The sequence below is a fragment of the Convolutriloba macropyga genome, chromosome 10 (genome assembly GCF_964194025.1).
Source record: "Convolutriloba macropyga chromosome 10, txConMacr16.3, whole genome shotgun sequence".
NCBI lineage: Eukaryota > Metazoa > Xenacoelomorpha > Acoela > Convolutidae > Convolutriloba > Convolutriloba macropyga.
This window is the reverse complement of record NC_134477.1, coordinates 19,204,029-19,231,592: the sequence shown is the minus strand read 5'-3', so window position 1 is coordinate 19,231,592 and position 27,564 is coordinate 19,204,029. Positions and strand designations below refer to the sequence as shown.

General features: G+C 34.9%; 1 protein-coding gene across 1 annotated transcript in view; it reads left to right on the top strand.

Annotated features, from left to right (window-relative positions):
- LOC142348349 (neuronal acetylcholine receptor subunit alpha-5-like) overlaps nt 1–26,820 on the top strand; it is a 38,771-nt gene extending 11,951 nt beyond the window's left edge. Inside the window, exons 4-8 of the mRNA XM_075399662.1 lie at nt 1,985–2,185; nt 6,553–6,699; nt 9,361–9,456; nt 10,047–10,211; nt 26,024–26,820. Coding sequence (XP_075255777.1) covers nt 1,985–2,185; nt 6,553–6,699; nt 9,361–9,456; nt 10,047–10,211; nt 26,024–26,427 — 1,013 coding nt within the window. The 3' untranslated portion in view covers nt 26,428–26,820. The remainder of the gene's footprint in view (nt 1–1,984; nt 2,186–6,552; nt 6,700–9,360; nt 9,457–10,046; nt 10,212–26,023) is intronic.
- Nucleotides 26,821–27,564: the final 744 nt, after the last annotated feature.

Genomic DNA, 27,564 nt, shown 5'->3' with positions numbered 1-27,564 from the left:
TGACAATATTTTGTCACTGTTTCAAAGTAACTAATATCTTAGGATTGTTTTCTACTGGGACAACCTCGATAGTTTAAATATTCCTTAAACCAATACTTCGACTAATGACGACCAATTTAGACACCAAAGAGGTTTGAAATCTGAAATTATTTTGGACTTGAAAATTGTGAAAATTAGTGAATCTTGCTCTTAGTTGGTATGTTTTAGCTTTTAATCCATAGTTTGAATTTTTTCCTCAATTTTTTAAGTTAATATTTTTAGTCAATTCTCTTTATATTTATTGATATTATTCTCAGTTCTTCATTGCTTAAATGGTTGATGCCAAACGCTGTACGATCTCGAAGTATTTTTTTCAGTCTGTAAAGTTCCATGTCTGCAATCTTATCCTATTTCCAACTGCTTGCCTTCACAACGAGAAATTTAGTGTCCTAATTTGGGGAGAATAGGTTGACAAATTTTGGGTTCTTAAAATATGCTTGTAGAGCATCATTTTGTTACATTCATCCTCTATGGGTGACACTAAATTAAAAACGTAGGAACAAAATTAGTTTTACTGACAAATAAAAGCAACTAAGTCTCTGAATTTGAAAATTGGCTCTCTACCAGGTAAAGGATTGAGCAAATCGTCTGTAAAAGGAAACATATGAAAAGCATATTAAGCTGACGCAATGTATGTAATATATATTTTAAAAAATAACTTTACGATTACAATAACTACATTGCTAGGAACCAGAGAACGCGCCGTAGCATAAAGCGTTTTTCGATAGGGGTTCTTTTCTTTGCTTCCACTGAGGATTAGCTTTTTCAATTTTTATTAGCATGAAAACCATTATGGTTAAACACACAGGTTTTAAGAATCAATAATTAAACAGTTGATCAGTTTTGTTGGGTTATTGGTTTTCGCAAGAGGAATAAAAAGCGTTTTTAACTAAGTAGAAAAATTAATTTCTCAAAATGAGAGAATAACAAGAATGGTATTTTACAGTAGAATTAAGAGATTTACAGAAGAGATTTGATTATTAGATCAAGATGTTGATTTGATTTTGGGGATGAAAAAAGGCTCAAAAATCAGATGTATATATACCCATTATCAGTGCGCGAAAGTCAAGATACAAAACTAATCTTAGCATCATGATTTACAGTGGGGGTCGCAAGGGTTACCCAATATGGTTTGCTTCTGCAAATTTCCCAGAAATCAGTCGCAGGGGGTACCGTAGATGGTATGCATTTACACTTTCTTTCTTATTCTCACTAAGTTCAAGACTATAGTTTGATCAATATTCTAACAAGTTTCGTTGCATTTTACTAGTAGGCAAAAATGTTCTAAAACCTTGCACTTGTTTTTCTTTTAAAATACATTTCTGTTATTCAACTGTTGTTCTATTTACTCAGAATTTTTTCTTTCCAAATTCCCGTTTGTATGGTGTTCAAGTTTCTTCAAACATTTCTGATTACTGATCAGGTGGGTACTTTTCGGATTTAACCAAAAAGTTCAGAACATTTCTTTCATCTCACACTTTCTCTAAGTGCCTGAAAGACTTTTTTATCTTTCCGTTATATTGATTAATAGAAAAATTTGAGAAGAAATTTTCATAGACCTCATTTAATGGTTGCGAATATGGAAACCTTAGTGTCACAATTTATTTGTCTATTCTGAGAAGCGATTGATCTGGAAGTGACCGGAGAAAAAATGCACTAAACTCAACATGTGACAAAACAGATTTGAAACGCACTTTTCTTGCTTTTAAAGGCCTGCTTTTTATGATTTGTTAAAGGAAATTGATAAAACAGCAGTCATCAGTTTTGTCAACAATTTGTTTAGCTCTGCAATTGAATAAAAAATGAGTAGGATATAATTCCAGAGACCTGCACGTCTCTGATTGGTCAGACTCTTGAAAAAAAAATCACAACAGATTAATACTCGCTGAAATTGCAGAGCTCATTAAGGAATATTAGTAAAAAGTTAACATCTCGTTCTTTCTAGCCATTCAGAGCTCAGTGAGGGTGAACTACGACGCATATGACAAACAGACAGTGTGGTCAAGTGGGAACATAGTGGCCAGATCAACTGTTTTTTCAGCCCAGCTGTCTTGTGAATTCAACGTGAAATACTTCCCCTTTGACACTCAGACATGCATCATTGAGATTGTGCCCATGATCATGCACACTGGCATATACAATGCATGTTGGTTGAATTATTTGATTGCAAAAAAATATTTAATGTCTTAATTGCATTATTATAACCGATATTGCTCGCATCTTCCTTTCATAGCACATACGGGCAACATTCTCATTTCTCTCAAATACATGTTAAAAATAAACGTGGCAAAGACAAAAGCGTAACCGAAATCAGTTTCGAAACACTTTCAAACATGTTTTAAGATATAAAACGGAATTATGTGAAAAAAATACGATTAAATTTACTCACCTTTTGAATGTCCCAATAACTACATAGCAACGAGCAGCAATAATTATTGTTCCGACCCCACTTGTGGGATGGAGGAACTATATACTCAAATGGGTTTTTTTGTTCAGTCAATTTTGGTCGATCGATATATTCATTGCAGAGAAATATGAGTGGTATCATTGAAAAGCTGGTCCAGCGTAGAATTCAAAATTAAAAAGATTTTTTTGATTTTCGTTTTTTTCGAGGAGTTATAGAGGATTGAAGTTTTGTGAGAAAACGGGATGTTTGCTCACTTTTAGTGTGATTTTTCTTCAAATTAAGATTTTTTTTATAAAAATAGTATTTCAAACTTAAATTTCTGGCCAAAAAACGAACCAATTTTGTGTTCCTAACAGAATAAAGGCGTTAAAAAAGACTAGTTCTGGTTTCATAGGGAGGTTCAATTTCAAAAAAAAATCGAATTCTATTTGAGAGCTCTTTTTAAGTCACCTGGAGACAAGACACGTTTCATATCGAGGTTCCGTTAATGAAAACCCTCTTTACAGTCAAATAAAGCCCAGTGAACAAAAAAATCGTTTTCAAGGAACTGCTCATGTTTTTTTTGGCTTCGACACTGAGTTTTCTTAAAATTAAAAGAAATTTTGAAATTCTTTTTGAGGTTTTACTAATTTTTTGGAGTCTTAGGGCATGAACTCAATGACCAACAGTGCAATATGTTCCGTAATGAGATTTAAGTGAACATATCTGGTACTTGAGAGGACAGCTAAAAGCTGTTAAGACTCTAGAAATAATTTTTCGAAAAAATTTTTCGAACATTAACCCATCGTAAACTTGTTATCGTGAACTTCAAGTCAGTCTCTGCGATGACAGCACCCTCTTCGGTCCTATTGTAACCAAATTTGATCTGGCTATCAGTTTGATCTTCTAATTTTGAGTTATATGACTTCAATGACACAAGGTTTCAAAAAATTTTAATAATTTTTGGATATTTCCATATTATTCGTTACTTTTGAAACCTTATCACATTATTCTAAAAATGACAGCTCCTATTGGCTTTAAAAAAACCTTCAGTTGATCACAGATTAAGTTTTCAGAGAAAAGCCTGCGGTTTAAATGGCTTCGAATATTTCTTCATACACTTTTTTACTGAATTTTTGATTTTTGCCTGTTTTTGTTGTTGTTTTTCATAGTCAGAAGACTTGTCGTGATGTCATATTGATCACCTATGCTCAACAAACATCCATTTACTCCCATTGGGGCGTATTTACTGAGGGTATTTTCTGACTTACGTCAAAATCTTTTGAATTTAATGGCTGTTAAGAATTCAAAGATAATTTTTCGAAAATTTTCTTGAACATTAACCAATCTTAAGTTTTCGTGAGCTGTTAGTCAGTCTCAGTTTAGACATAAAGCATTTGCTTTCTATTGCAACTATAATCTTTTTCGTTAGCGGTTTCATCTTCTAACTTGGTTCAATAAATTCAGTTACAAAAGATTTCAAATTTTTTAAAAAAGACTGACATTTCCGTATTATTGGTTACTTTTGAACTCTTGTCATATTATCTAAATTTTATACGAATCATCCAAATAATATTTTAGTCCCACTGGCTTAAAGAAGACACAGATAAAGTTTTCAGAGAAAAGCTAATGGTTTAAATGGCTCCAAAATTTTCTCACACTTTTCTACTGAATTTTGGTTTTCGCCTGTTTTTGTTGTTGTTTTCATAGTCTTAAGACTTGTGATGTCTTGTGGATTATCTATTCATGAAAAACCGTTTTTTCAGCCATCGTGTTTTTTCTGAGCAAAGTTAGGTTTTGAGTTTAAAGTCTGTTAAAACTTTAAAAACAGTTTTTCGAATTTTTTTTGTACATTAACCAATCCTAAACTTTTTTTCGTTATTTGTTAGTAAGCCGTAGTACTTACAAGATTCTTTTTCTCTATTCCAGCCAAAAATAATCTGGCTACCGTATTTATTTTCTACCTTTCGTTTTTAAAACTTCAATGCCACTAGTTTTTATATATTTTTTTTAATTTTCGGGTACTTTTTACTATTTTTGGATCTTTTGAAATCTTATCACATTTTCCTATTACTGATAGTTCCCATTGGATTAGGGAAGACGTTCAACGGATGATCGATAAAAATTTCAGAGAAGAGCTTATGATTAAAATTTCTTCGACACTCTTTTGGCCTTTTTCTACTGAGTTTTTCAGTTTTTGGCTGTCTTTGTTGATGATTTCATCGTCAATAATTTTTTGTAAGGTCTTTTGTATGTTTTTTAATGAAATATGAATGACCAACAATTTTGTTGTCCATTGGAGGCATAATTACTCGTATTTAGTGGATTCCGTTGAAAGCTTATGAATTTAAAGGCGTTGATACTACGAGTTTTCTCAAAAATTTCGTGGCTCTAATGTAATTGTTCATTTGATTTTTTGAAAAAATATTGATAAAAAAGAGGAATCCCATTACTGTTAAAAATTATTTGAATATAGAATAGTTTTTAGTAAATAATTTTTAATGCCTTCACTACAGTGGCACTTTTCTCGCTCAATTTTTTTCATGAAATTGCTGTTTTTGCCTGTTTTTCTTCTTTAGGTGGCCGTAAATTGCTGACAAGTCTCTTCAGTTTTTAAATGAGGATTAAAATAATGATGTTACCCGAAGCAGTCAGTTCGTAGCCTTTAGTCTTAAAGTTTATGATATACATTTTCAAATATTTTTCAATTTTTCAGTTTTTGTTGTTCTTTTCGTCAAATTGTAACTTATTTTCATCAATGAGAGGTCACATCCAATTTCTGCATTTCAAAAACTAACATATCTACTGATATGTGTCGCCAATGCTTTGTTTTTTTTGTGAATATGCGTTTTATGAACGTTTTTCGAGTGGTCATTTTTTCTTTTTCTCTTCTTTCAGAACAATCGCGTAGTAACAGATCCCAGTTGTTTTGAAATGTGGCTCAAATCAACTTATTTAATCTCTCAGTATAATTCCTTCAACTGAATTATTAGAAATAAGAGTTCAATTTAAAATACATAATATTCAGATAATAGCTAATGATTTTAATGATAGCAATAGTTTGTGTTTTCGCAAATCGATTGTAATTTTTGTTTTTCTTTAAAGTTTTTCTTTAAATCGTTTCTATGGCATAGTCTACCCAAAGACAGTTCCTTTTGGTTTTGTAATAAAAGATTATTTATTTAAAAGCTAATGATTTTTAAGACTTTTGAAAATTCTTGGTTTAAAAAATGTTGATTAATTCCGCTTCATTGATCGTTGTCTTTATTGACTTGCTATGTAGTCTCATTAAAAAAACCTTCCGTCCACAGTTAGGAGAAAGTAAATTTTGAGTAGTTAAGGTTTTGTGGGACTGCATTTTGACGTTTTTACTATGTGCTTTTGAATTTAGATTTTCAGTTTTTGCCGTGAAATTTTTGTTTTTGCTTATTTTTGTTTTTTGTCTCGTAGTCTGTTTAATGTCAGATGTCATTGGCGCTGTAATGAGGCATGGCATTATGTAATTCAATTTTTAGATAGGTTGTGTAACGATTGTTTTAAACTCAACATCTATTTTTGTTCTCTTCATTTGGTTGACAATTAAGTTAAAAATGTAGATGAGCTCGGGTCGGAACATCATGTGCGAACGCACATTAACGAGTTGCCTTGTGGATTTTGAAAAGCAATTGTTTGATCAAATCAATATTCCACCTGTTTTATATTTCACTGTACACAAAATTTACGCTGGTTTGTGTGAACAAGCGCGTTTTTTCTATCTCTTGTATATTGCCTCATTCTAGATTTCTGTCGTATTCCACCGTGGAGAAGTTGTTCCAAAAAAGTCTGCCTACAGCGTGGGTGGGGGGGGGGGGGGGTGTTGGGGTATTAGAGGAATAAATTACGAGTCCTGTACTTTTTTTTAGCTTAAGTCTCTCCGTGGCAGAATGTGACCATCTATAAGTTCATCCATCATAGCAAATGGAAGCCTGCAAAAAATTTTGATCATTGGTTCGTTGCACCCCAATTTGTTCAGCAGGGGGCTTATATGGAATTATATTGTATGAAACCATTATAACTCAAAACTTTAAACAACTTATCAAATTTAATCAGATTTTCAACCTAATTTTTGTTTCAATTAAATCTTTTAGCCATTGATGAAGAGATATCGGGTAGATATCTACAGGAAAATGACCAGTGGGAAATTGTGTATCCAATCACAACTAAAGTCATCCAGGACACATATTTGAACAGCAATGATCTCCACTTCACAAATCTACAAGTCCATGTCAAGCTAGGAATGCTATTTGATTCGCTTCCCATAATTTTCAGATACGGGAATCCTTGCAACATCATTTTGTAAAATTTGTGAATCTAAGTGGCAGGCGATCTAGTTGCGAGAGGTAGACTCGTGAAGAGAAAGTGCTCGATTGCAGTTGTGCCAAAAGTCTAAGTCGACCAAAAATCAATGCCCGTCACTATGTTAACACTAGATTATGCAATCTCTCAACTATTATGCAACCTCCTTGACTGAAACCGGACGGTTAATTTTGCATAACTGACTGAAAAAGTTTTGACACAAAGTTTTTTAAGAATCGCTCCCGAAAACGGAGAAAAGACCTTATGGTTACCTGACCGATATTGGGTACGAAATGACACTGCTCAACCGAGAGTAATTGTAGATATAGGAATCAAGCGCAATTCGCATTTGCTCAATTTTCGCTCGATTTCTATATCTACAATGACTCTATGGTTAAAAAAAACCTAAAATCGACAAAAAATGGCAATTTTCATAAAATACGCCAAAATCACAGTTTTAGTTTTTTAAAGCATAGAGTAATTGTAGATATAGGGGTCGAGCAAAAATTGAGCAATTGCGAATTGCGCTTGATTCCTAGATCTACAATTACTACCGGGTCGACATTGGAAATACTGTATTTAGTCGACAATAATTCATACAAAAATTCAAATGTTTTGCAAACTAACTCTGCCCTATGCAAATGTGCAAATTTCATCGAGTATGATGCATCATTAGCTCCGAACAACTTTTTCTGCAAGTCAACCCAGGTTTAGGTGCGCGACCCTAGACCACTCTGATCAGACCATTTCCCAGACTTTGCCCTCTCATCAGATCATCGTGCGACCCAAATCCCTCTGATCAGAGCACCATGCGACCCAATTGTTTTGTTCGACTCTGTTGCGACTCGAAATTTTGTGCAACTTTAGTGCGACCAACGCTCCCTCTGATCACACCATTTCTGAATACATATTATAAGCCGTTGTTATTATCAAAACAGTGATAAAAACTGCAGTCAAATAAATATTGTCAGTTAATGCTCTCTGGTCAGATTTTGGGGCAATTTATGTCCAGACTTTGGTCTCTGATCAGACCGTAGTGCGACCATTGTCCAGACTTTCGTGCGGCCTATTATCAGACTATAGTGCGACTTCGCCCTCTGATCAGACCGTATTGCGACCATTGTCCAGAGCATCGTGCGACTCAAGCGTTTCCCAAACCATGTATTTTGGGTCGCACCATGCTAACAGTGTGCGACTCAAATGGTCTGATCAGACCATTTCTGAATACATATTATAAGCCGTTGTTATTTGTTAAAGTTACTCAATTCAAAACTATATACTGCTCAACTTAAAAAATTTTAAGAATTTAGTATATCTTATTAAGATTAGGACAAAACTAATTGATAAAAATATTAACAAAAAGTCATTTTGAAGTGCCTACAACTTTTCGTTTGAGTCATCAAAAACAGTGATAAAAAATGCAGTCAAATAAATATTGTCAGTTAATGCTCTCTGGTCAGATTTGGGGGCAATTTATGTCCAGACTTTGGTCTCTGATCAGATCGTAGTGCGACCATTGTCCAGACTTTCGTGCGGCCTATTATCAGACTATAGTGCGACTTCGCCCTCTGATCAGACCGTATTGCGACCATTGTCCAGAGCATCGTGCGACTCAAGCGTTTCCCAAACCATGTATTTTGGGTCGCACCATGCTAACAGTGTGCGACTCAAATGGTCTGATCAGACCATTTCTGAATACATATTATAAGCCGTTGTTATTTGTTAAAGTTACTCAATTCAAAACTATATACTGCTCAACTTAAAAAATTTTAAGAATTTAGTATATCTTATTAAGATTAGGACAAAACTAATTGATAAAAATATTAACAAAAAGTCATTTTGAAGTGCCTACAACTTTTCTTTTGAGTCATCAAAAACAGTGATAAAAAATGCAGTCAAATAAATATTGTCAGTTAATGCTCTCTGGTCAGATTTTGGGGCAATTTATGTCCAGACTTTGGTCTCTGATCAGACCGTAGTGCGACCATTGTCCAGACTTTCGTGCGGTCTATTATCAGACTATAGTGCGACTTCGCCCTCTGATCAGACCGTATTGCGACCATTGTACAGAGCATCGTGCGACTCAAGCGTTTCCCAGACCATGTATTTTGGGTCGCACCATGCTAACAGTGTGCGACTCAAATGGTCTGATCAGAGCAGTCTAGGGTCGCGCAATTAAACCTGGGAAGTGAATTTCGCCAAACAATAAACAATTGACAATTTCATTGTGCTTCAAGACAAACGTCGACTTCAAGATCATAGAAGCAGCTCCTCTTCATAATTATGCTCATATTAGAAATGCGACAGGAATTATAATTTTAATGCATTGGTTAACCAATGAAAATAATTGCAAATTAAAATTTACAATTAGAAAATCTTGGTTCATAAACGATCAACAATCATTGTTATCAGTTCAACCCATGCAATTACCCATGCAATCAAAATAGTTTCCTTTTTGGAAAAATTGTTTGAGGTAAAACTTCCTGTTCTGGGCAATCAGAAATGGGGTAGTGTAGGAAAAAAATAACAGCAAATTAATATAAGAATTAAAACAATTAAAACAATCTCCGGGAAGCGAATCAACAAATATCGGGTTTGAGTTCGACGACCTCGCTATTATCAAGTGGTGTTGGTGTTCCCAATAGTGACAATATACACATTCTCTATGCTCACATTTGCAGTTCCACCTGAATCAGGTACGCAGGTTATCCTGGTCAAAATGTCACCGGGAAGTAGCGTAACAATTGCGATGAACACCTTTCTCACCATCATCTTTTATTGGTGAATGTTGCTAGCTTTTGATAGAGTTGCAGTGAGGTTAGCAATGAAATTTTGAAGACTTAAACGTTGAAAAATGATGTTTTTGCTATTATAGTCCAGCCGCACGAACTTTTTGTAGGCCATTGTGGCATATTTACAGTCGGGGTGGCTCCCTGTAAGTTGGGCGGCTGGGGGGGGGGGGGGTTTGAGGAAGGCAATGAAGTAGCTTGGGAAGAGAAAGGCCATTAAAAATTATTTGTCAAGCTGACAGAAATGTACTTGTTAGGTGCCTTTTGAAAACGATAGTTATGGCTCTCAAAAGAATGTCGGATCTTTCCGTTTGTGCCGCCCCCACCCCAGTACGTTATACACCCCTAAGCTACAGAGCACGGGCCATTACATAGTAAATCATTACGTAAAAATATGGTACGTTGGGCTTGGGGGGTTGGTTGGGGTGCAAATAAAATGCACCCAAAGCTGGGGGGCTCAAACGAAAAAAGATCCAAATGTCATTAGTATTTATTAGGTGAGAAAGTGGGTTTCGCGGTGACGTTTCTTCTGGCTGAGATAGTGGCATTTGCGACTCTGAGTGAAGTGTTGCCTGAGAGCTCCATAGACTTCCCTATCATCCTCTATTTTGTCAGCATCGTTACTCTTCACATGTGCTTCCTGTGCCTCGTCGCTGTTTTCGGTGAGTTTTTTTTAGTTTGAACATATTTCCGATCCGGGCCGACACTTATTACCAACAGTTTTCAAGATCACACTATTTACTGAATAATGTACTTACAAAAAGTTAGTTAGGCGACTGTTTTTGAAGAATTGAAAAGTAATATTTACTTTCTATTGATCAAGGACAATATTTGAGAACAAAATTGGAGGTTCTGTGTTCTAATTAAGACAAAATAACTTCTGAAGCAGCTAATGTCTCTTTCGATTGGTTTTAACTCTCCTTCAAATGTTGTTTGAGATTTTATTTTCCCGACCACAAGTTTTTCATGAATGCTTTTTGGTTGTAGGAAGCCATTGCTTGTTTTTAGTGACAAGTTGCATGATTAGCACTAACATAACATTTCTTTTACTATAAATATTTGAACCTTTCTGTAAGTATTTTACGCGAAATCCGAAATCAAAAATTGTGAAACACAAAACTATGGAATTTTCTGAAAATACAATCATATAATAAAATCATTATAATTCAAGTAATAAAGAAATCAAGTTTCAAAATGCTTTTAATTGTTAAATTATTAAAGAAAAACTGAAAGGAAACAATTGAGATACGTATTTCACTTCCAGTTGCGTATGTAATAATAGTGAAAAAGTATTGGAGTAAATAAAGTAAATTTCGAGTACTCTACTAAAATCGCTTAAAGAGCCTCAATATTATTAGTGTTAACTTAATATTTGCTCTGAAATAAAAGTGAGCAATTACTGCAAAACAATCAATTATCACCAAACTACTCAATTAAACTGGGATGTCAAAGCTTGTTTTAACAGGGAAAAATATGACGGCTATCTACAACCCAACAACCCAACTACAACTACAACTACAAGATACAAGAAGCAACTTCAACTCTAGCTGCAAAGAGGCCCAAGCCATGCGACACCCTGTTCCTGAAGGCCCTCTCCGCTATCAAAAGCGCGCGTCGTGAAGCTTTGCCTTCCAATTATAGCAAAAAGTACACTAAGTACCATAGCTTTGTTATAGTTGGAGCAGGGCTGGACATGAACCTGGACGAGGTCAAGGCAGCAATCAAAAGAACCTATCCGGCTAAGATAAGCCTAGTGCGAATCAGAAGCCGAGCTACCCAAGAACCAACCCGGCTAGTGAGAGCTTTCACAAGATGCAAGACCACGAAGACCCTTCTGATCGACCGCGGCCTGATGATCGGGCTCACCCATCACCGATGTGAGGAATCAAGACAAGCCCAGCCCTCTTCTTCTCCTCCTCCCAGACGTGATGTGGTGATCCAGTGCTATCGAGTGCGCGAACTGCAATGGAGACCACGCTGCCAGCTACAAGTGCTGCAGCAAATACCAAGACGAGCTGTCAGCAAACCGGCCCATTACAGCGAGAGACCTCCCTGAAATCCTCGCAATCGCTACCCAAATTGTAGCCGATGCCGTCATTCATGCCAAACCACAGGGTACACTGACTTCGTCCGCAGCGAGTTCCGCCAAGAATGTAAAGACAGACACGACCACCACTACTCCAATCTACTCCGCAAGCTCCTCAAAGTGCCTCCCGAACCCAACGACCAAGACGATCTAGACTGCGATATGACACCTAATGAATAAGATCACAACTACTGCAACCAAAGACAACAACTACTGCTACTGAGCCCAAAACAGCGACAGAGGGACTTCAGAGAGCTGGGAACCCTCAGCTCAAGAATTTCGTACCCAGACGATTGAAACACATCATCATCATCATAAGAGAGCAAAATATGACGGCTCGATAGAAATGCTGAACTAGAGAGCTGAGTGTCATACAAAAAGTCTATGAAAATTGAAACCATTTTTTTACAAACAGGCAAAAAAACTGCCACTTGGAAAAAGAACTATTGTCATAAGCGCACGGGCAATTAAAAGAAAAAAATAACTGTGAAACGACCGAAAAAAGTCAAGGTCCAATTGTGCAGAACAAAATTTCACTAAACTTAAGCCTCTTCAAATAAAAAATACGGCAACAATTTCAAATGTTTTTTTTTGAGGGATCCAAGAAATGAAATACATAATCAGACTTCCTGGAAGTACAATCGGTTCGCAAAACAGACGAATAAATTTGTCATTACTTTTCTTTGTACATTAAAAAACATTTTTGTTTACTTCATTGTAAAAACACACTAATTTCTCCGTATTACGATTATCTATTGTGGTTTTCGAAATTTAGTGTTTCTTCAACAGTAATACTTCGCAAGGACATCAAACTGAAAAAATTCGATCCTTAGTTAATACACAATGAATTCAAATCCTATGCAAATAGCCAACATTATTAAAAAACAATAAAATTTTCAAAAACGTGCGTTGTATTGGCTATGGATTCAGCAACTCTTTTTTGCATTTTCTGTATTTTAAACACAGGGAAACAGTTACTGTGAGGGAAAACATCAAGATCATAATAGGGGAGGAAATTGTTTAATTTGAATGTCATATCGTTGTTATGCACTGATTTTACGGAAGAAGAAACGGAATAAATGAAACAGTTAATTGAAGCTCTAAAAACTGAAAGTTTTAGTAAATCGAGAACCAAAAATGATATATGGAAATTTAGTTCATCTTTAGATACATTCATTTTTCTAGCTTATATGGGCCATTCGTGGGAAAAACAAATTCCGGAGGATTATCAGGGGGCAGAGTTACTTTTAGTTCAAAAAAACTGAAATAGCAGCTTGCTTTGCAGAGCGCGAATAAGTGAAATCAGATTATAACTAAGTGAATATTGTTTATTTTAGGAAATGCTCAACAACTCTTTGAAAATTTTAATAGAAAATTTTGATTTCCACTCGTATCATTTTAAGTGTTAACGGTTCCCTATCGTTTAATAATTAGATAGTCTGGTTTCTAAAACAAAGGAAACATCAGCAAAAAAAATAAGATTGAAATAGCTTCAACTTTTTTTTATATACGCATACAAATAGTTAAGTAGTTAAGTATAGATGTTACAAATATAAAGAAAATTTGGAAAAGTATTCGCATCATTTTATACTAACTGATACGTTCTTAATATATCTTATTTATATTGATAAAGCAATTTACTAATCTTTTGAAGACTTTGACGATACTTTGGAAAATAACTCATCAGCAAAAATTAGATATGAACCAAACAATGGCGTGTCTTGAAGTTCTTCCAGTAGAATGAAATATTTTTGAAGTCAAATTTCATTTCTTGTGAATTGCCTTTGAAGAACGTTCACTTTTAATGGCAGGATAATTGCAGTGAGAACAAGGCTGAGCAGATGGATCAGTGGAGAATATACAAAGCATGTTGGTAATAACAAAACGGCCAACGATTAGCAGAAAAACTATTAAGATATTTTGGTGAAAAAATCTGCTGAAAAAAGGTAGGAGCCGTTAGTTATCGATTTTTTGTAACTGACCACTCTTGCCAATGGTGATTGAACTTTTGTTCGTTTTAAAAAATTCTATGGTTTTCCTCAAATTCTTAGCGCACTTGAGCTCCAAAGGAATGCTTGTACCAACTACGGCAGGAAAATGCGGTTCGAAATTAGCATCTGGTTTTGAAATGGGATCAAATAAAAAATGTGCAAACAACTTTTTGAACTCCATGTATTAAAAACTAGGACCGTCACCGAAACTGATTGCTTTTTGTTTAAACAGGGGCTTGAAACTGATTTTTTGTCTTCACATTGGATTTAAATCGGTTTCTACGCAAAGTTTTGTCATGTCGATTACCACATACACAAAAAGGGAACGGGTTTGTGTTGTAAGATCCTCTGAACTCCTTATTAGGATTCGTAGAAATATCAATCAAGCAAATAGGTTTGTTTTACATTTTTTTCTTGTAGCAACTGGTTCTCTACAGAGCAATGGACGTCTTTGGATGTTCCTGATTGTACAAAACATGAAGGTTCTATTAAGACAACAAGTTTACAAAATTAGTCTTTTTTTAGATCAGCAGTTTCAATCACATAAAACGAAGCTCACGGGATTGACTTTAACGTTAGTAAGCTGTGATTAATTTTGAGAAGAACTGATTTTGGATGCAAACAGTCCGATTGTCAGTCCTATGGACAGTAAAAAGTAGCTTTATCCCTTTGAAAAACAATGTGTACATGGTCTTTTTGTAAAATCATTTGATCAGTCTCATATCGATATCTTTGGCATTGAGAAAAATTTTCCTTTGTTCTTATCACATCAGATTCTAAAGTCTGATGCGCGTAAAAGTATCGTCGCCGTGGAAATGTTCATTGTTTATATAATTTTTGCAATTTGAAAAAAGGAAGAGCGTTATTAACCAGTAGCATTGTTAGCCTTAGTTTTATCTAAACATCACCGAAGATATATATATAATAATCCTCGCTCTAATGAATCTTCTAGAAGAATGCACGGCGGTTTTATTTTTTCCAATAAGTTCCCTAATGACGTTAACTTGCTGAGGCTATTAATGAGTTTGAAACCATTTCTCGCCGGACAAACGAATTGAATCAAAAACTGAAACATTTCTAAAAACTTAACCACGATTAATAGGCAAGTGATCAAGTTTTTTTCTGGTACATTAGGGATTTATTCAACATGCATGCTGTGGAAAAATTCAACATGCATGCTGTGGAAATTTATTTGATCACCTTCAGAACAACAAAATCCGAGAGTGCGACATCACTCAAACAGCTAATCATTGTCAGATTTTTTATGTTTGGTTGAAAAGTGGACTAAAAACCAACATTTCAGATCACCTAATGAATTTTGTTCAAAGTATATCTATATTTGAGTATAACAATGTGTTTGGGTAATACAAAAAATATGGTCTACAGTTGCCCAGGATTTGGTGTTATTGTTTTTTCGAAATGAGAATGAATTGTTTGTGAGCTTCAAAACAAATGAGCAGCCAAGTTTTTGCTAAATGATAATTATCAGAACTTCAATTAAAAAAATCATTCGACTTTTTTGCCAATATTAATAGAAAAAAGATGTTCAAAGCTTTTCACATATCCTGCCCTGTTTGCATTGTGTTTGAGTATATGCAAGTTACTCCAGAGAGGCAAATACAGCAGGTTCAACGGAGAATTGTTTTCCCTCGTCATACTGAAAGGCCATTAACCCTCACCTAATCCAATGTTTATTTATACCTGGATACTTTACTTTGAATAGCATGCATCCAACTGCAATCTACTTCCCAAGATGCAATCATATGCATCTTTTCAAACAAAATTGATGAATGAGACCATTGTATTTTGTTGAACAATTTGCGTGGAAGCGTTGGATATTAATTTTTGATGAAACCAATGCATAGAGTTTGACTTTGTAACATTTTGTAGGGATCAGTTAAGGTTTCTCAGAAGGTCTTTCAGATTTTTTTGTAGCACATGGCTGGCCTAATTCTTTTGTGATCGAACTTTGCCCAGAGAAAAATGCAATGTTCAGAATTGCTGACCCAAGTACCTCTTCACATTTTGTTTGATGTGGGTAGAACATTTCTTTAGAATGGATGGAATTGTTTTAGAATTTTGTCCAGTCATGGTCTGTAATCCCTGCCTTCAATTATATCTTCAATTAAAATTAATTTTTGACTTTTTTGTCAATTTTCATAGAAAATTGATGTTCAAAGCGTTTAGCTTGTCCTGCTTTTTTGCAATATGTGATAGATCATTAGCAAGTTTTTCCATAGAGTAAACACTGCAGGTCCAACGGAGAACTGTTTCCTTTTATCATACTGAAAGACTATCAATCCTTAACCAATCCGATGTTAACATATAGCTGGACACGATGCATTGACTAGCGATGCAAACAACTGCAATACATACTTCCCAAGATGCAAACATGCAGTTTTTTCGAACAAAATTAGTGAACGAGGCTATTGTATTTTCTTGAGTAGTTTGCGTGGAAGTGTTAGGTTTTAAATCTAAATGAAACCAGTACATATACTTCAAATTTGTTACTGTTTTTTGGGGATCAGTCAAAAGATTTAGAAGGTATTTCCGAAATCTTTGTAACACAAAACTTCGTGCGCAAACTTTGTCCAAATAAAATTCTAATTTCTAGATTTGCTGACTGGAGTTTCTCTTCTAATTCTGTTTTATCCAGCCATTGCCTGTAATTCGTGCCATCTCAGAGTAGGAAGACATTAGTCTTTCTGGTCGAAAAACGTTGGGAGAAGAGCCGAAGTGGCTATTCAAATAAAAAAAAAACAAAAACTTGATGTTCATATAGGTTTTGAAACCTGAGCTCTGTTATTGCTCATCTGACTTTATCTGCTACTTGAAACAGGCAATATATTCATTCGTAGTTTCATTTGACTGTTTTTAGCTCAAAAGTCAGCATTTACAACATCTTCGAAAGCCGACAAGTTCTTTGATTGGTTTCAAGAGTTATTGGCATCAATAAATCTTTTGCAGGTCTTCGAATAAAAAAATCCTTTGTCCTGATAAATAATTTGTTCTTGAGAGTTCATTTTTTTCCCGATTCTCTGTCTTCTAGTTAGTCTGATAATATAATAATATGGTGATGAACTTCAGGATCCTCAAAAAGTTTGCCATGTCTCCAAAAAACTCTTTGCCGAACTTTCTCGGGAAATTGAGCTAGAAATTCTTTGGACATTTTTTGATAAAAGCTGCCATTACTGATTCAGCTCCTTTGCTCTCTTATTGGTTCTACTCGCAAGAATTCCGAGTAAACAACATCAGCACCAAGTAGAATCTTGATAACTTGGTTCCAGTATGATAGTATATCCATTTGTGTATGATAGTATATCCATAGTATGATAGTCATCCAATCGAGCCGCCAAATCTGATAGCATGGGCATTTTGCAGTGCATTTCTTTGCTGATTCGTTTGTGTTTAGTGTCTCAGGTATTTTAACAAATGGGAAATCCACGTGCCTTAAAGTTTTTAAAGGAGTGATCCACTTATTGTATTAAATTTATTGAAGGGCTGGAAAGACTTATCTATTAGCCCCAAAAAACGAATCTCTTGGCTTTTTTTCAGTTCTACCAGAGTTCTTTTGGAGAAAGAACAATTTTTTGGCATAACGTATTCAAGAAGATTTATTTTTTACAATGTTGATAACACTTAAATGTAAATTCTGCTTTTGACCAATTTAAGTCTCCTCGAAATCAACACAAGTTAGCGTTTTTATCATGCGGTTTTTGTTGTTTTGGAATCGTGGAAAGTTAATTCTTCTTACGCACATAAAAATTTATTTTATGGAAGTTAACAATAAGCTCACCAGAAGATCTTGTCTCTTTAGACAATGTAGATGAAAAGCTGATTGGTTTAAATTGCTGTGGCACTTAAATAGCTTTTACATTGAGGTTCCGAGAAAATTTCAGAGTATTTTAGTTCAGAGTTCATCCTTGTCACTAGAACTAGCATGACCGTTCGATAAAAATTGTGAGGGAAATTGAGTTACAGCAAAACTATATCTTTGAACATATCATGATAAGCTGGTCTCCAGTGAGTCATATGGTAACCTTATGGCTCTTGCGTTGCATCATCGCAGCACTTTTTTGTTTTCCGATATCTAGCTGCCTGCCCCATATATCAGTTTGCTCTGGAGAATGGAACAAAGGCGTATTAGTGGTTTGTTGATTGGCATCACTTCCAGTTCTGTTTCTGAAGAACAAAACATGTTTGCTTAACACTGAAGATTCCGATGCCTGCAATCTGTGGCAATTGCGGTGATATCTATTTGCATTAAAATAGTTAGACATCGAAAATAAGTAAACCCGCCGTGCCGTCATCTGGAAAATTATTGTTTAAATCAAAGCAAACAGCCGGAATTACTAACAAGATTAGACACCGTTAAAACAAGAGGGGCGGACGAGATACATCAGAATGCAATTGTTGGTATATACGATTTTACTCAATTTAGGCTGGGAAGAACATAACAAATTTTGATAGGATAGCAATCCGAATTATTCTGCGGCTAGAGATTGTAGTAGAAATGAGGAGAATTTGTCCTTTTGTAGAAAAAATTTGAAAAAAAACAGTAACAGGACGGCAAAGCGCAAAAATAAAATGTGAAGAATTAAAGACCAATGGTTCGAGTTTCACGTATGTGGTCTCTTCAGTTTCATGGCTTCCGACAAACGCGGTGCTTCGAGCTAATTCGCCTACTTCCCAAAACGCCTACTTTTCCTGTTCCCTCTGTTGGTTCATTTAAGAATTGAACGGCATCATTCAATATCTCTTGAAATTAGGAATAGTCAATTGAGTTTCTGACTAAAATTAAGTTGATGGAGATCAATTTCTTCGAGATTTTTGCGAAAGAGTTTCAAGTGCATCCAGTCAGAGTTTGTTTTGAAATTTTATTCAAGACGGATAAGGCGCAACCTCCGATTACAATATGCTTCCAAGTTTTTGCACTTTGGGTCTTTATCTTGCTTTTCACCTGTCTTCTGTTTGATTTGTGTTTTGTTTTGGCATCATTCGTGCTGACAATAACGGAAACATTGTGCTTATCTCGCTAGTCGAATTGTGAAGCGAGGTATCAATCGTTTTGCCTTCGGTGTCTGTCTGTCTTGCAGAACGTAGTCCATTTTAAGGGGGAATTTGAGACCAAATGCTGATCCTTTTGAACGAAAAGAAGAACGATTCAAAACAATTTAACCAAGTGAGGTTGATGAAAAATGAGGATAAAGGATGCTAACTAAAAATTGTTAGCGAAAATTAACAAATGGTGGCCTCAAAAGAAGAAATAAGCTAAACAATATCCCTTGCGTTGCATCATCATAACAAATTTTTGTTTTCCAATACCTAGCTGTCTGCCCCATATATCAGTTTGCTCTGGAGAATGGAACAAAGGCGTGTTAGTGGTTTGTTGATTGGCATCACTTCCTTTTCTGTTTCTGAAGACCAAAATATGTTTGATTAACACTGAAGATTCCGGTGTCTGCCATCTGTGGCAATTGCGGTGATATTTATTTGCATTAAAATAGTTAGACATCGAATATAAGTAAACCTTTCGTGCCGTCATCTGATAAATTATTGTTTAAATCAAAGCAAACAGCCGGAATTACAAGATTAAATACCGTTAAAACAAGAGAGGCGGACAAGGTACATCAGAATGCATAGTTGGTATATATGATTTTACTCAATTTAGGCGGGGAAGAATATAATAAACAGAATTTGATAGGATAGCAATCCGAATTATTCCGCGGTCACAGATTGTAGTAGAAATGAGGAGAATTTGTCAATTTCTAGCAAAAGTTAATTGAGAAGTCCGTCCACATATTGATCAAAGAATACGTTCCTGATTGTAACTGACAACTGCAAAAATAAATGGCTTATTAACACGGTGTCTGTCATTAGAATGCTGCTGGTTTTGACTTGCTTATTCTCAAAAACGACATGAACACAAATCCGATTATATTCGAGTGATGATTTCATTGAGCAACCGTATGCTTTTGCAGTAAAATGACCCAAAGAGCAAAAAACAGATATGAATTGACGAGGGCAAGCAGTAGCCCGGGACAATGTTTAGATTTGACTTGATGTCCTGCAGCGTTGTGAAAACTGGGTGCAGGTACAGTTGCAATCAAAAAAATTGCAACTTCGAATCTCCCAACTATTCGACCTTCAAATGGAACATCCGGGTTCATTATTTGTAGAACCAACTCCAACTCTTTTTCAAAACTCTAACAGCCAGTTAAAGTAGTTTTTACTTCATGTAATTTCGACAAACAGTTTTCCATTTGGAAAATGAAAATTTCAGAGCAAAGCAACGGTTTTGAAATTTAAGAAATTACCAATATTGCAACAAAAGAAACACAAAAATATCAAAAATTAAAGACCAATGGTGAGAGTTTCATGTATGTGGTCTCCTCAGTTTCATGGCTTCCGACAAACGCGGTTCTTCGAGCTAATTCACCTACTTCCAAAAACATGTCAAATTTGCTTTCTTCTCTGCAGCAGTGGGATCAATCAAAATTTGGTCAACCAATAACTGTCCTGTTCCCTGTTGGTTCATTTAAGAATTGAACGGCATCATTCAATATCTCTTGAAATTATGAATAGTCAATTGAGGTTCTGACTAAAATTAAGTTGATGGTGATCAATTTCTTCGACATTTTTGCGAAAGAGTTTCAAGTGCATCCAATCAGAGTTTCTTTTGAAATTTTATTCAAGACGGATAAAGCGCAACTTCCGATTACAATATGCTTCCAAGTTTTTGCACTTTGGGTCTTTATCTTGCTTTTCACCTGTCTTCTGTTTGATTTGTGTTTTGTTTTGGCATCATTCGTGCTGACAATAACGGAAACATTGTGCTTATCTCGCTAGTCGAATTGTGAAGCGAGGTATCAATCGTTTTGCCTTCGGTGTCTGTCTGTCTTGCAGAACGTAGTCCATTTTAAGGGGGAATTTGAGACCAAATGCTGATCCTTTTGAACGAAAAGAAGAACGATTCAAAACAATTTAACCAAGTGAGGTTGATGAAAAATGAGGATAAAGGATGCTAACTAAAAATTGTTAGCGAAAATTAACAAATGGTGGCCTCAAAAGAAGAAATAAGCTAAACAATATCCCTTGCGTTGCATCATCATAACAAATTTTTGTTTTCCAATACCTAGCTGTCTGCCCCATATATCAGTTTGCTCTGGAGAATGGAACAAAGGCGTGTTAGTGGTTTGTTGATTGGCATCACTTCCTTTTCTGTTTCTGAAGACCAAAATATGTTTGATTAACACTGAAGATTCCGGTGTCTGCCATCTGTGGCAATTGCGGTGATATTTATTTGCATTAAAATAGTTAGACATCGAATATAAGTAAACCTTTCGTGCCGTCATCTGATAAATTATTGTTTAAATCAAAGCAAACAGCCGGAATTACAAGATTAAATACCGTTAAAACAAGAGAGGCGGACAAGGTACATCAGAATGCATAGTTGGTATATATGATTTTACTCAATTTAGGCGGGGAAGAATATAATAAACAGAATTTGATAGGATAGCAATCCGAATTATTCCGCGGTCACAGATTGTAGTAGAAATGAGGAGAATTTGTCAATTTCTAGCAAAAGTTAATTGAGAAGTCCGTCCACATATTGATCAAAGAATACGTTCCTGATTGTAACTGACAACTGCAAAAATAAATGGCTTATTAACACGGTGTCTGTCATTAGAATGCTGCTGGTTTTGACTTGCTTATTCTCAAAAACGACATGAACACAAATCCGATTATATTCGAGTGATGATTTCATTGAGCAACCGTATGCTTTTGCAGTAAAATGACCCAAAGAGCAAAAAACAGATATGAATTGACGAGGGCAAGCAGTAGCCCGGGACAATGTTTAGATTTGACTTGATGTCCTGCAGCGTTGTGAAAACTGGGTGCAGGTACAGTTGCAATCAAAAAAATTGCAACTTCGAATCTCCCAACTATTCGACCTTCAAATGGAACATCCGGGTTCATTATTTGTAGAACCAACTCCAACTCTTTTTCAAAACTCTAACAGCCAGTTAAAGTAGTTTTTACTTCATGTAATTTCGACAAACAGTTTTCCATTTGGAAAATGAAAATTTCAGAGCAAAGCAACGGTTTTGAAATTTAAGAAATTACCAATATTGCAACAAAAGAAACACAAAAATATCAAAAATTAAAGACCAATGGTGAGAGTTTCATGTATGTGGTCTCCTCAGTTTCATGGCTTCCGACAAACGCGGTTCTTCGAGCTAATTCACCTACTTCCAAAAACATGTCAAATTTGCTTTCTTCTCTGCAGCAGTGGGATCAATCAAAATTTGGTCAACCAATAACTGTCCTGTTCCCTGTTGGTTCATTTAAGAATTGAACGGCATCATTCAATATCTCTTGAAATTATGAATAGTCAATTGAGGTTCTGACTAAAATTAAGTTGATGGTGATCAATTTCTTCGACATTTTTGCGAAAGAGTTTCAAGTGCATCCAATCAGAGTTTCTTTTGAAATTTTATTCAAGACGGATAAAGCGCAACTTCCGATTACAATATGCTTCCAAGTTTTTGCACTTTGGGTCTTCATCTTGCTTTTCACCTGTCTTCCGTTTGATTTGTGTTTTGTTATGGCAACATTTGTGCTGATATCGGAGAATAACGGAAACATTGTGCTTATCTTGCTAGTCGAATTGTGAAGAGGGATCAATCATTTTGCCTTTGGCGTCTATCTTGCTGCAAGGTAACGTAGTCCGTTTTAAGGGGAGGTTGAGACCAAATGCTGCTCCTTTTAGAAGAAAAGAAGAACGAATAGATACAACTTAACCAAGTGAGCTTGATGAAAAATGAGGATAAAGGATGCTAACTAAAATTGTTAGCAAAATGTTATAAATGATTGTCTCAAAAGAAATAACGTTAACAATATCCCTGGATGTGAGCGTTAACAAACAACTCTTTAGAACTCTTTTGGAAGAGTCAATGTGGTTGTCTCCCAGCTGGTGGTTATTTTACTATGCTCACCTCAAAGTTTAAATCAAACTTGCTGTCTGTTACAGTGGTCTTGTGAATTGAACGGTCTTTGTTAGACTTTTTCTGAAAAAGAACTGAAATTTGAAAGAAAGGATATGGAAGGAAGCACAGGTAGAACTGGAGAATTTGGCATTATTTACAGACAGGCTGTTTTCAACTTGAAGAAAAGGCAGAATGAAATGAGAAAAGGTTGCGATGAAACGTCTCAACTAGATCTGAACAAAAATTCATCTCTGGTATAATCTGATTGGTTAAAAGGAGGAAAATATGTCAGCTCTGTAAATTGAAGTTAGAATAAATATAAGTAACTGTTTTTTAGTCGTTAAATGATGCAACAAGGCATTTCTTTACTATCAACAGACTTTTCCATTAAAAACTGGTTGAACGCAGCAGTTTTTGTTTGCAAAAACGAAACAAAATTACATAGATTGATATAAAATTCACAATTGAAAATAAATCTTTGAACATAAAAATCGTATAACATGAGCTTTTGACAAGAAGATTTTTGTGTAAAAACGTTGTTGCCTCTTTTCCCACGTGTTGCCTCTTTTACCCACGTGTTGCCTCTTTTCAAGAAAGATGATCCTGAAGATCATTTTCGCTTACTGGAGCTCTAGCTAAAAATTTCGAAATCCTTTTTCGAGATCAAATATTAGCTTATTTAGAGAAGAATAGGTTGCTTGCAACAACACAGTTTGGATACAGAAAAAAGTGTCAGCTACAGATGTTCTTTTATATTGCACTGCAAAATCAGATATGATCTCAATAAAAAACATCGTCACAGGAGCTTTTTTAGTCCTATCATAAGCTTTTGATTCGATATCACATCCTACTCTTCTGCACAAAACTAAGATTTTAGGTTTTAGTGAACAAGCAGATACAATTCTAAAATCTTATCTAGAAAACCGTGTTCAAAAAGTCAAACTTTCGAAGTATGAATCAAATTGGATAGCACTTAACCGTGGAGTACCACAAGGTAATGTGCTACGCCCACTGCTTTTCAACATATATATAAATGATATGAAAAATGATACTGATGTGAATTCTAATATAATCCAGTACGCTGACGATACTTTCATCTTTTGCAGTGGAAAAACAATTTTGAATCAAAGTTAAATCTTGAAAAAAGTATAGCTAAACTCATTCTCTTTTTCAGGAAAAATGAATTAAATGTAAATGAAAGCAAAACCGAATTCATTATTTTTGGAGCCCCTAAAAGAGACAAAATCGAAGATATAGTTGTTAACAGATGTACAGTTTTGGAGAAAAAAATGTGAAATAATTGGGAGTTCACATTGACTTTAATCATTCTTTCGATGAAGAAATAAAAAACGTACTAAGAAAAATGACTGTTGGAATAAAGGTCATTTACTCCAACAAAAATATATTTCCAGAAAAACTAGATCTGCTTTACTGAACGCTCTTGCTTTAAGTCATCTGCATTACCCATTTGTTCTGTTCTCAGGTCTTAAAAAATCACTTCGAGTTACTCTAAATAAACAACTGAACTGGGGATTAAAGGCATGTTTCAATAGAAACAAATTTGACAGAACCAATTATCTCAAGATCAAACACAAAATTTTACCAGTAGAATACCTCATAAAGTGTCGGGTTATTATATATTTCACAAAGCTTCTAAAAGCGGATCTACCAGCTTCCGATGAACTCAAGTTAGTCACCCTAAGTACTAAAATGAATGACCGTACAAACAAGCTGTCATTTGGAGCAAACCAAAAAACAAATATAATGCAAAACTGTTTTTCAAAAAAAGCAATTGACTGGTATAACGATTTCCCTCTCACCTTGAAGCGGAATATCCCTAAAAAGCGGGATCTCAAAACTACAATAAAAAATCATTTCTGGATTGAGTTTCTAAAAGACCAGACGATTTCTGTATTGAATTCTAATCTCAATCTTTCAAGTTCAATCTTAATTTGACTTAGTTTTAGGGCGTCATTTAGTCTTCTATGAAATGTTAATTGGAGGATTAGCATTTTAAAAAAATTTTCTCTTTTCTCGAAAATATTAATTGTAGAATAAGCATATTTTAAAATTTTTCTCAATTATAATTCATCTCTCTTAATTTGTCGATGTTTTAGCACATTTAAATTTAATACAATTTTGAAACCTGCACAATATGTGACGTTTGTTTCATTTATACTAAACACTACAATGCCTTTAAACTATGTTCCGTATTTTATAGTTCATACTCAAAGGAATTAACAATGTTTTTCTTAACGTGCATTGTTGGTTAAAAAGTAGACGAGAAAACACTCGTAAAGTTTCAACAGTGTTTGAGCAACCATAAAAAAACCATTTTGAAATTGAAAAGAGGTTAATATGTGTAAAATAACTTTGTGTTAAAACATTTTTTCTTAATTCAATATTAATTTTTAAAACGCGTTTCTAAAAATTTTTCCAAAATTATGTCAAATTACCATGCAAATTACCCGATAAAGGTAAATTGTTGTTTTTTAAAGTAATTTTTGAATGTTTTGAATGATTTTGAAGTTGTTGAAATCGCAAAAGTTATTTGATAAAGCTTGGGTTTCTTGTTGCGCGAGATGATATCTTTCAGATGAATCTCTTAAGCTGATTAGAATGGTGGACAATCATAACAATTGCATTAAGCGGAATAATTGAATTGAGTGCTCTTGACAGATTTCCCCTAAGACAAAGTAAGTTGTTCTAAAAATGAAAGAAAATAGGCTATAGGTTTGTCCTTAGACCCACGTCTTTAGACCCAAGAGTCCACCAAAGAGGACAATTAATGGCGTATATTTTGTACATTCTTGAAACGGAAGGTATCTATGATCTCCTCTAAAGGCAGTGAAAGGCTATTCGTACGGCACAATGACTTACTTTTGCTTCTGGAGTTTTCTGGTGAATAATGATATTTCTACAATCTTCGACCCAGCTCTTGGATGAAAGCAGCTTCTCATTTTCCGCGACGCTGTCTGTTAAAAACAGGCCAAATTCAAATCGAAAACTTCCAAACAACTTCACGAAGGAAGACAAAAAGCATAAAAGCATGAGAAATTGAAACATGGATGGTGGGAGGCAACCACGCAATTTTTGTCTCACCCAACCAGAGGGGAAATCGAACAAAGTCAGATATTGTTGAAATATTAGATTGAGAGAAGAGATCAAAATTGGTGTTTGAATTGGGCGTCTGATAGTATTAATAGTTTTAGGTTTTGAATGTATTTTACTAATCACGATCAAACATAACTAAGGCTTGCTCAACTTAACTGTTTTCACTGAAACTGAAAAATTCAGAAAAATGAAGGGGGTGCGGTTAACTATAAACATCTGTTTTTGGTGAAAACGTTCGATAAGGGAACTAATTTCAAAACAGAGTTTGGTATTATTTTGAAACCTGATTTCAGTTGTCAGCGTTCACTTGAACTCACACGACCTGACAATGAGACCGATATATCGACGAATAATTCAAAGTCACCGATTGATATACATCGGAATTAAACCCTACAAATGTCTTCAGTCCCGAAGCAAGCCCGAACTCAATGAAGCCGAGTTTAGCGAAACTGACGTCGATGAAATGGGAACGAATTTGAACAACGCTCGAGTAAATCTGAACAGCGTAAAAACGATTGTAGAAAAATGTGAAGAAATTTCTTCAAAAAGTGCGTCGATGGCAGAGAATGAACAAGATCTGGAAAAGATGTGGAAAATTTTGGCGGCCGTTGCAGATCGGATTTTCTTCTTTGTTCATTTTGCTATTGTAGTATTCAATATGGTTCGGCTTAGAGCTCAATTTTATTTGCACGACTAAAACTTCGGGATGGAAGAAACCAATTGAAGAACAAAAAAATGTTTGATTGCATTTTATGACATGAATTATTTGTTTCATACTTGCGCAAGCCAATTTTCCATATCCAAATCAAGTTCTCAATTGAGCTCTCAACTTATGGTAGAAAAATTAAGTTTTAGTTGAGAAGAAAAACTGTATCCATAACTCCTCTTGCTAAATGATTGCAGTAATAATTTTCTTTGGATTACGATTCACTGAAAAGATGCAAAATTCTATCCAATTTGTACCCTAAACATTGTTATTCAAAATCAAGATTGTTACTCTGTAATTTTTTTTAACCATCATTGAAGTCTTTATATTATAGTGCATTTGTCTCTTGTCATTTTTGTATTCAAAATACAGTATTCTACACTACTGATTGTGACTAAAGGGATTAGTATCCCTAAATATGAACATCGTTCAAAAACCGGCGTTGATCCAAAACACACAGTGTCAGTCAAAAGTCAAAATAAGCAATAAGTCAAATATGTCAGAAGGACGATCATCAAACCTATTTTGACAAACAAGAGTTTATACAAAACATATATGGGAGCGATTTCCTAAAAGATATTTGACAGCTTTGATTAATCAGAATGTCGATCTGCAAACAAAGATAAACTTTGAATAAGATGATCCCGTTTGGTCTATTGATGACAGTGATAAGCGATGACATTATAAAATGAGTTGAGTAACGGAGACCATCGAAGAACCTAACGGTGTAATTTAATCAGCAAAAATTTAAAAACGAGTGACGGAGTTTACAAAAGACTAGTATTCAATCTCCCTCTTTACTATAAAACGGAAAAGATTTTAAAGATGAAATACATGGACGGTGATTTTGGTGTCAAAGCAAAAAACTTTCAAGAGAGTTTTACGCAGTAGGATAAAATAGCATACGAAATTCAAGCTACATGTAAGCAGAAAGCTTTCATTTGTTGGCAATTATTAGTATATACAGTAGCTATAAATTTGGCGTGAGTATCATACAAATCAAAGTCAAACTCGAATTACTCCACTATAAAGAATTTGCCACGTTTGCAAAAATTAGGTAATCATTTTCAGTTAAAACAAACAACGGAGTATGATAGAGACCAGAAGTGAGGCGCCAAATAAAAATTT